At 46.8% G+C, this 10,662-nt stretch overlaps 1 protein-coding gene across 1 annotated transcript; it reads right to left on the bottom strand.

The window, feature by feature from the left end:
* Positions 1–8,129: 8,129 nt before the first annotated feature.
* On the bottom strand, positions 8,130–10,207 carry LOC100383423 (uncharacterized). Its single transcript, NM_001176075.1, is given in 3 exon segments — positions 8,130–9,023; positions 9,143–9,481; positions 9,635–10,207. Coding segments are annotated over 3 exon segments (1,167 nt in total). The 5' UTR covers positions 10,115–10,207; the 3' UTR covers positions 8,130–8,675.
* Between the last annotated feature and the right edge of the window lie 455 nt (positions 10,208–10,662).

The raw sequence follows: 10,662 nt of genomic DNA, 5'->3' as shown, positions 1-10,662 counted from the left end.
TAGCTGCCGTCGAGGGACATGAACTCGAGACTCCCGAAATGGAGCAGCGTCCCGGGCTGGAGAGGTTGCTGGAGACTACCCATCTGGAGCTTGACGGGAAGCTGTTCGTCAACACGCAGCAGGCCCCTACCTGGCACGCCAACTGTCGGCGTTTCGACCCCTGGGGGTCCCTGGACCGACGAGTAAATTGTCGCTGCGTGTCCCAGCCCAGATGGGTCGGCGCGAGATGGAACACAAGGGGAAAAAAGGGAACCGCGACTCGCGTTATCCTGCGCCCAGGGTGGATGCGCTTGCAGTAGGGGGTTACAAGCGTTCGCGAGAGAGGCAGAGAGCCTGTCCGTCAGCCCGTCCTCCCGCGCGGCCACCTCCTTTGTACGAGGGCCCTGGACCTTCCTTTTATAGATGTAAGGAGAGGGTCCAGGTGTACAATGGGGGGTGTAGCAATATGCTAACGTGTCTGGCAGGGAGGAGCTAGAGTCCTATGTACATGCCGACGTGGCTGTCGGAGAGGTGCTAGTGCTCTGTGCATATGATGTCGTGGCCGTCGGAGGAGCGCTTGAGCCCTGTAGAAGCATAGCTGTCGGGGCTGTCGGGTCCTTGCTGACGTATCCTTGCTTCCGTAGGGGGCTGAGAACCGCCGTCGTCATGGGAGCACGCGGGGTGCCATCATTACTTGTTTACCGGGGCGAGCCAGATGGGACGCCGGTCTTGTTCCCCGTAACCTGAGCTAGCTAGGGGTGGGGTAATGATGTACCCCCCTGTAACGTGGTCGGTCCGAGCCCAAGGTCGGGCGAGGCGGTGACTCCTCCGAGGTCAAGGTTGAGGCCGAGCCCTGGGGTCGGGCGAGGCGGAGACCGTCTTCCGAGGACGAGGCGGGGGCCGAGGTTGAGTCCGAGCCCTAGGGTCGGGCGAGGCGGAGACCGTCTTCCGAGGTCGAGGCGGGGGCCGAGCCCCGGGGTCGGGCGAGGCGGAGCTTCCTATGGCGCATGAGGCTGGACTCGGCTGCTGTCAGCCTCACCCTGGCGGGTGGCACAGCAGTCGGAGCGAGGCAGGCGGCGGTGTTTTCCTGTCAGGTTAGTCGGTGGAGGGGCGAAGTGACTGCAGTCACTTTGGCCCTGCCGACTGAGGAACGCGCGTCAGGATAAGGTGTCAGGCGATCCTTGCATTGAATGCTCCTGCGATACGGTCGGTTGGCGAGGCGATCTGGCCAAGGTTGCTTCACTGCGAAGCCTCGCCCGAGCTGGGCCTCGGGCGAGTTGATGGTGCGCCTGTTGCTTGAGTAGGCCCTCGGGCGAGACGTGAATCCACCTGGGTCTACTGTTCCTGCCCGAGGCTGGGCTCGGGCGAGGCAGGATCGTGTCCCTTGAGTGGATGGAGCCTTGACCTGAATTGCGCCCATCAGGCTTTTGCAGCTTGTGCTGATGGTGATTACCATCCGAGTTTAGGAGTCTTGGGGTTACCCCTAATTATGGTCCCCGACAATTTTAAAAGAAAGAAAGCAATCCATACATATCTTATGAAATATAAATTAGTTTAATTCCAAGCAACCTTTGCACTTACCTTATACAAACTAGTTCAATTATGCACTTATATATTTGCTTTGGTTTGTGTTGGCATCAATCACAAAAAAGGGGGAGATTTAAAGGGAAATAGGGTCAAACCTTTTCCTAAATGATTTTGGTGGTTGAACTGCCCAACACAAATAATTGGACTAACTAGTTTGCTCTAGATTATATGTTCTACAGGTGCCAAAGGTTCAACACAAACCAATAAAAAGATCCGAGTTAGGGTTCAAAAGAAAGGAGCAAAAGAAACCGAAGAGAACACTGGTCTGGCGCGCCGGACTATCCGGTGTGCCACCGGACAGTGTCCGGTGCACCAGGGAGGATCGACCTCAAACTCTTCACCTTCGGGTTTCTTAGTCCGCGCTCCACTATAATTCATCGGACTGTCCGGTGGGTCACCAGACTGTCCGGTGTGCCAGCGGAGCAACGGCTCACCAGCGCAACGGTCGACTGTCAACTGCACAGTGCGCGGACAATTCGCACAGAGTTAGAGCAGCGCCAGAAGGCGCACCGGACAGTGAACAGTACCTGTCCGATGCCGCACCTAACTCTTCGGTGCCCCAGGCTGTCCGAGCTCTAACGGTCGAAACCGTCAGAACCCTAACGGTCGAAACCGTCAAAACCCTAACGGTTGGGTGACGTGGCTGGCGCACCGGACAGTGTTCGGTGGCACACCGGACTGTCCGGTGCGCCCATCGACAGCAGCCCTCCCCAACGGCTATTTTGGTGGTTGGGGCTATAGGAACCACCACCATTCAAGACATCCAAGTTTTCCAGCAATTTGCATTCAATACAAGAGCTCTAGACTTCACTCCAAGACACAAACAAGAGATCAAATCCTCTCCCAAGTCTAAAATCACTCCAAACACTTAGTGATTAGTGAGAGAGAGATTTTCGTGTTCATTTGAGTTCTTGTCGCTTGGATCTCTTTTCTTCTACCCCATTCTTGTTCTCAACACCTTTGTAATCAAAGCAAGAGACACCAAGTTGTGGTGGTCCTTGTGGGGTCTAAGTGACCCATTTGATTGAGGAGAAAAGCTCACTCGGTCTAGGTGACCGTTTGAGAGAGGGAAAGGGTTGAAAGAGACCCGGTCTTTGTGACCACCTCAACGGGGAGTAGGTTTGCAAGAACCGAACCTCGGTAAAACAAATCACCATGTCATCCGCTCTATTTCTTTGGTTGATTTGTTTTCGCCCTCTCTTTCGGACTCGGTTATATTTCTAACGCTAACCCGGCTTGTAGTTGTGCTTAAAGTTTATAAATTTCAGATTTACCTAATCACCACCTCTAGGCGACTTTCAGAGACGACGGAGAGCGTCCGAGAGGAGCCGGAAGCCGAGCACCACTTGCGTGTGGAGAAGGTCCGCGACTAGGGGTGGTAATGGGCTATTTAATTTAGCCTAGCAAATTTAAGGATCGGGTCAAGTTAGGGCCGGATCATAAAACAATACAATTTTGAACTAACAAAATTAAGGGCCTTGTTGGTTTGTGAAGGAAGTATTAGGGTCATGATCCATTACCACCCCTATCCGCGACTCTCTACGGAGTTACATCTTTAGTGTTCTTACGTAGCTAAAATGTTATTTATGTTCTAGTGACTATGAGTTATAAACTATATAAATAAATTAGTATTTTATTAAAAGTGAGAAAGTAAAGATAACTAATTTTGATCACTGTCATGAATCTTGTCGAGGATTTCTCGATAGTGAATTTGCATGTAGAGGTTTCGTGTGATCAAGAACAAAAAGTAAAGGCATAAAGACATAAACATTTATACTGGTTTAGGCTCTCGTGTTTGATAACACCCTAGATCTAGTTTGGTGGTGTCTATTTGTTTAGATGTGTTCCCTCTTTTGTGGGGCGCCTTATACCTAATTTTATAGTATGAGAAGGGAGATAATTACAGGATGACAATTGCTAACATATCAGATAGGGAATGAGATCTGCTCTAAACAGTTGGACCTACCATCTATGAGATTTACATCTAAAGTTACATGTGGGTTCCCTTAAGATTCGAGAATATCATAGATAGAACCCTTATGGCTTGTTTGGGACAAAGGGTAATTGAGGGAATTGAGGGACCTATAATCCCTTACTGTTCAAAATTAAGTAGTAGGAGATTCTAGCCCTCTCAATCCACTTCATTATCTTTGATCCCAAACAAGCCTTTATTGTATAAGAGAAAACGTCGGCTTCCCTTAATCTGGTTGTGTATATTGATTTGGTTCTGATGTGTGGGTCGAACTTCCTAGAATCCGAGTCTATGTCTTTCGGTCGAATCCAAGTTATCCAATCTGAGTTCGAATTTCCAACTGGACCAGGGTTAATTGCTCTACTCCTCCGGTGTCTTGGCTATTAATGCATCTTGGGTTCCCTTAAGAGTTTTAGCTTCCTCGTTTTCAAATTATAAGTCGTTCTAAATATTTTGAAGAGTCAAAGATCTCAAATTAAACCAAAATTATACAGAGAATAATGAATATTTATACCATCAAATATATACACTAGGAAAAATAAAATTAATGAATAATATAATTAGTAATAAATATTATTATTTTATTACATAACTCTATCAAACTCGAGATGTTTTAACTGTTCAAGAAATTTGGAATGAATTCTAGTTTGGTAGAGGGAGTAAGGTTTTAGGTTGTGTGAAGGATGATTTAATGGGCAATAAAATACATGCGCGGACATGACGTACTCCTACTTCGGATATATCATGGCTCAATAGCTGAAGTAAAATTATGTAAGAAACTTTGGTCAAAATTAATCGGCACGCGGTAGGTGCATGGCATGAAGACGCATCAAAGGAATCCCTCAGTCACGACGCAACCACCTCACAAGAGGCGAAATTTTCTAAAGCTAACTAACTCTACATATAATGATAATCACAAAACTAGAATTACTTCATAAGAAAATGACTTGACTGCCTCTTCTTTGGTCTCAAAACACGTGGCCACGCGTCGACTCGAGCCTACAAAAAAAGGGATCATAGTTGAACCAGCATAATTTGAAATTTTTATATGTGAGTTGTCTTAGTTGAACCAGCGTAATTTGAAATTTTTATACGTGAGTTGTCTTCAAGAATATGATACCGTTCAACTTAGGCTATGTTTGAAAGCACCTAGTTTTTAAGAAACTGGTTTGAAATTGAGGTGGTTCAAAATATACCAGTTTATGACTCAGCTTATAAAATTCGATTCTTAGTTTTTAAAAATCAAGAAATTGGCATCTCCTAAATAAAAGATAAAAAATGATTTCTTAAAAACTGGGGTAGCCCAATTCGTTCGATCGGTAGCCCTATTCTACGCGGTTTCCTCATTTTATGTACTCCAAAAGGGGATCTCAAATCTAAAGGACTCTAGTTCTAAACACGGGTTTCATGCTGAAGCAAACAAAAAAAAAAGAAACAAATATAAATACGAGTAATAAGAACACAGTCTGAGCCAATCGTGCTTTAGACAAGAAAGCTCAAAAAAAATTGCATGTATCGTGCCAGTATAAAGAATGGAGCGTCAATAAATTCAAAATCACATAAAATCGGCACACTAAATATTATAAGCAAACTGCGCACCTTACACTTCTCTACTACTTATTAAGGCAGCAAGGGGTAGGCTGCCAGTACCTGTTCTGCCATTCTGATTCCCTGTTCTCCCTTTCTCATTCCCCTGTCTTGCGCCGGTGCCTTTCCCATTCCCCTCTCTTGTGAGGGCTGACATTCTCATTACTTTCCTTTCCCATTCCCCGTCCCCTCTCTCGCGCCCGCTGCCATTCCCATTCCCTCTCTTTCCCTTTGCCTTTCCCATTCCCCTGGTTCTGCCAACAGCCATCCAGCCAATAAATAAAATAGCCAAAAAAGACGCCACATAGTGATCGAACTCTGACCAACACATACAGCAAACACAACTCATCCCTTCTAACCAATAGCACTCATGTTGTTTCCTGCTACACGAAGGAGCTTTTATCTATTTCTAGGCATTCTCAGACCCATCTCCTAATCCGAATCAGTTTTATGAGATAACAGAAAGGTCTCAGATAAATGTGATTGAACTCATTTTTTTATCATAGTTCATGACCCGAGAACAGAGAGATTAGAATAGATTACAAATAATCTTAGAACTCTCGAGTTAGGGTTTACATAACCCTAAATCTAGGGTTTTCGGCCAATGAGAGACTTAGTCTCGGCCAAACACATGAAATTTGAGATAGCAAAAACAGATCGACATTTTAGGGTTAGGGTTTAAAAACCTAACCCTAAAAGGTTCTAAACCGGGTCAACAGAGATCTCAAGGCTCGGATTTTTTTTAAATTCACGGCCAAGAAACAGTCAATAAGAAACAGAAACCGCGTATGGATTAAGTGTACAGAGCACTATCAATATAATCCATGGACTGGTTTTCAGTCAAAGGTACAGAAAATCATCACAGAAAATAACAGAAATAACGCAAGGCCACGGATCTACGTTTTATCAACTCATAACTCAATCCCGAATATTACATTACATCCATCTCATACATTTATTCACACAGTAAGGGATTCGAGTAAATGAGGACTAGATCCGAGTTTTTAAAAGTTAAAGACGGTCAAGAGACCGACTCGTCTTACCCACTCTCGAGCTGTCGTGCTCGGACCGCCGTCAGTTCCCGGCCGACAGCAGCTCACCCGCCCGAAGGGATGAGCTAGCTGGCGGCAGGGTCTGCGAGGCCAGTGCTCATGAAATTCCGGTCGTTTTTTCAGTGCACAGAGGCGACTGGAAAACAGAGACAGGCGAACTCGCAGAGAGAGAAGGAAGAGAGACAGATCGATAAACAGGAAGCTGTTCTTGTGCGGCTGAAAAAAAAATATAACACAGAGGAGGCATGCTGGACGTTCGTTAAGGCTAGAACCAAGAAATAAAAAAGAACAAAATCAGATAGAGATGGCCATGCAGCCAAGTGCCTGTGGCAATGGCCATGCGGCCAGAATGAACAGCAAGTAGCAGGCGCGCGGTCGGCATGCTCCCTACGGTGGCCGGGTTCGGCTACAGGCAATGTGTTGAGCGGCGGGTGGGTGAATGAAGCAAATAAACTAGGGCTTAGTCTATGGCCGATTATTCCACATTATATAGAACACTGAGATGAATGTGGACCATCGGATCGCACTGATGGCTGAGATCAATTAAAGGGAAGGGGATGCTGCATGGGCCAAATGCGCAGCCCAGGCCCAGGTTGCGGCCTGGGTGGGCACCGCCCTCTCCCAGCTATGTTGGCTTGCCATCTACTGGTCCCAGGCGCGCGCGCCCTCTCCTCCCATGGGCCGCCAGCGCGCGGCTGGGCTACATGGCCAGCAATTTTTTTCCAGCGATTTTTATTATTATTCCTAGAAATAGTGAAAACTGAAAAAGAAATCAGAAAAATAGTACAGAAAATTTAGAAAAAACAGAAATATTTTTTAGATCTAACAAATTACAGAGAATTTATGGACTATTTTATTCCGCTGCGTACTTTGGTACTTTATTGATTTTATGCAATTTTCAGTTGATTATGAAACCAACGTGGATTAATTATTGTTTAAATTGCATAGAATTCAGAAATTTTGTGGTAATTGAATATTTTAACCAATGTTAAATATTGTTACCACATTTTTGAACAGAGACATCTATTTTTGTTCTAGATCATCCAACGATGGTTTAGATTTTAGAAACATATTATTTTTCTATGCATTATTGTTTATTATGAAGCTTACGTGGATTAATTCTCTTTAAGTGCATATAAATCCAACGACGGTTTAGCGGTCGTCCTGCGTCATCCTTTTACAGAAAACCCCATGCATTTCTTCCTAATCGACTTGCACTCGATACCCTCACCCGTTTGCCTAGAAAACGCCATGTCCGCGTCTTCCGCCCGGCCCCCAACCAGTCGTCGCCACCTGCGCTCGCATCGTCCGCTCGCCTAGAAACCACTGTCGTCTCCACTCAACGAGCTGAAGGAGTAGGCTTGGCTTGGCTCAAAATCGGCTCGCAAGTTGCATCCATGTGACTACGTCATTATGCTCAAATAATAGGGTAGCAACAATTCTGGTATGCCATTTGTTCTCAATAATGATCAACTATGTTTTTTCAGGTTCAGGTTCAAAGAAATGTCCATAAATTCTGAGAAGTGCAGCAATATACTGTATACATTTCTTTCAATCAAGACTACTGGGTGCAACGAAGATCGTTCTTTCTACCCTCAGGCATCAAAATACAACACTGAATTGAAGGATTGATGGATAATAATGCTAAAGCAGCAAAAAAAGGTATTGTTATTATAGCGATGGATTTTTTTTAATAGACAAACTTCGCATGACTGTTCTTATATAGAGATTAAAACAATGGATAGTTAGGCGAAGGCAAATATGCAGTTTACTGGGAAAAGAAAATTTCCATTCAGCTGGTCTTTTCACCTAATTTTGGTCTATAATTTTGAACTTACAAATGAACCTGGCAAGCAAGTCTGGAGCGTGGTTAGGATCAAGAACAACATCAATTTTTAGCCTTCAAGGTTACAACCAATTGTCACTACAAAGTCCATATGCAACTTAATTTTAATTAACAACACAACATATAGTCATATATATGTTATTGTTACACTATTTTTTTCCGTTGCAACGCACGGGTACTTACCTAGTCTTAAATTAAGTCTGAACTAGTTTAGATGTCTAAAGTACTACAAAAAATGGAGTGTCCAACATACAGATATTAAGATCAAGGTATGGCGCAAAGCTACTAGTATTCTTTCTTTTTGCTAGAATCGACAATAAATTCAAAAGGCACGGTAAGTTTTAATCTATGAATATAATATACAGAGGCAATTCACCGAATCGCTTAGGAAAACAGTGTTCCAAAACTAGCCCTAACAGTGAAAAAATATCATGAAGCGAGATATCACCCCTTATTTCAGTACTTACCAAGAATGAATTAAATGATGTAATAATAAGACGAATGGCTCTACACCAAAGAATGAATGTTAAAATCCCCTCCAAATAGCGCTGACTCATGAAAACTTTCGCCAGCGAAGTAACATATCATGTCTACCTATCACCAGTCTGTTAGTGCTACTGGCTAGAGTTTTGTTCCAGCTTCTCCAACTAGGTTACGAGCTTGAAAATTTCTGCAACTGCACGATCACGACACTGATATCATCAGTCGAGCCCCTGGAAATCGATGTCTCGGTGAGCATCCTGCAGGCAGCCATGCGAGAGGTCTTGTCATTGTTGATGCAGAGAGGTCGTGCAAGGTCTACCGCCTCCTGATTGTCGATCTTATCCCAGAGGCCATCAGAAGCAAGTATCAAGAACTCGCACTGCTGGTCAACCAGGAGCGTCGTGGTGTCTGGGTCAGCCACAACCCACTGCTTTAGGTGTCCATCCCCAATGCCCCTAGACACTGCCAGGGAGCCCTGGACTCGCCATGTTCCACGGTAATTCACCACAAATCCACCCTGAAAAGCAAAAGAGCAGACAGATAAGAAAAACCGCACACAACAATGTATAACTCATGTATTATGGGTGTTCAATTGCATCAGAAGAGAAGTAGAGGGCTGTGACACCCTGGACATACCAAATTCTCAATCCTTTCCTTCTCGTCCTCCCTGGACGCCCGGTGGTCAGAGGTGAGCGCCTCTGCCTTCCCTGCTCGGCTGAGCACCGCACGGCAGTCTCCAGCGTTGGAGACGACCAGTCCACCCTTTTGGAGGACGGCTGTGACGCAGCACGCGCCCCCGCTCTCGTCCCTCTTGAGGAACTCCTCGTCCGTCTTGAGGTAACCCCTCTTCACCGCTCCTTCGATCTCTCCGCCGTTTACCTTCGTCAACTCCTCGGCCATAAACTTGGGCATGTTCTCCGCGGCGAACTCTGCCGCGTTTTTCCCGCCGTGGCCATCGAACACACCAAACAGTGCCTGAGAAGATGGAATCAGCCGATTAAGTTCCGGTCCTTGCGGAAATTTCAGAATTGAATTGTAAGTCTTTTATTGTGGTTTTTCTACTTCTCAAAATCACGAGAAAAGTACAGACATAAACAGAGAGTAGGAGAGAATTTCAATGGAAATTACCACTTGGGGGTCCCCGCCGAGAGCGACCTTGGCCACATGCCGGTCCTCCATTTCCACCCTTCTCCTTCCCTTTCCCCTCCGGCAGTACGCTGCGAACTCCTCCCCTTCCTCCTCCACCTCGTTCCTCGGATCCGCCTCCACAGCGGCCACCGCCGCCGCCGCAGCAGCAGCTGCCGCGGCGCCGGACGCCGGCACGACAAGCGGCGTCGGTCGCCGCCGCTTCAGCGCGGCCCCGCTCGGTACCAAAGCCACCGCTGCGGCGGAGGTCGGCTGGGGCGGCGGAGACGGGGAGACCTCCTCCCGCAGCAGCGCGCGGAGCGCGAAGGGGCGGAGCGGCGAGCCGGCGGCGGCGGCGGGCGCGGGCGCCGCGGTAGAGGCGGGGACGGTGGGCTCCGGTGAGGCGGAGGCGGCCTTGCAGGAGAGTGGGCGGCGTGAGGGCGAGAAGACTGGCGAGCTCGGGATGGCCACCGTGCAAGACATCGCGAGGCGGAGGCCCGGGCGGGGCTAGGGTTTTTTTTTCTTTCCGGGCGGGCGCGCTCTCCTCGCGAGTCCTGCTGGTGGTCTTGGTCTCGGTTGCTTTGGAGTGGTCTGCGGAAAAATGGCCGTTTGAAAGGGGAGTTATATACGTGGGGACGGGCCAGCAGCACGCGTTGTGGGGGCCGGGGGGGGGGGGGGGGGGGGGGGGGGGGGGGGGGGGGGGGACGCGCATAACGGGAGATATCAAGAATGGACTTTGCGGTTTCGTAGTCAATCGAATCGAGATGCTGTTTTAAAAATGTTTTATGTTTCCTACCAGAGAAATCGTTTTGTTCTCTTCAATCTCCAAACAAGTAATGTTGATTATGGAATCTGGAAGTCCAGTTTTTTTTATTTATTTGTAAAAAAACAGCAGCAGATCCGGAAACCCAGTTTATTAAATTTCTCTTACGTAAAACGTACTAGTAGAACTAGGAACACTAATATTCAAATTAGAACAACTAGCACTTATTAAATTGCTCGGAGAACCGGAATTTTTGAAATGCTTAGCA

Source organism: Zea mays, chromosome 1 (genome assembly GCF_902167145.1).
Source record: "Zea mays cultivar B73 chromosome 1, Zm-B73-REFERENCE-NAM-5.0, whole genome shotgun sequence".
In the NCBI taxonomy this organism is placed as follows: Eukaryota; Viridiplantae; Streptophyta; class Magnoliopsida; order Poales; family Poaceae; genus Zea; species Zea mays.
Note: the sequence above shows the minus strand (reverse complement) of the source record. Positions and strands in the feature narration are given on the sequence as shown.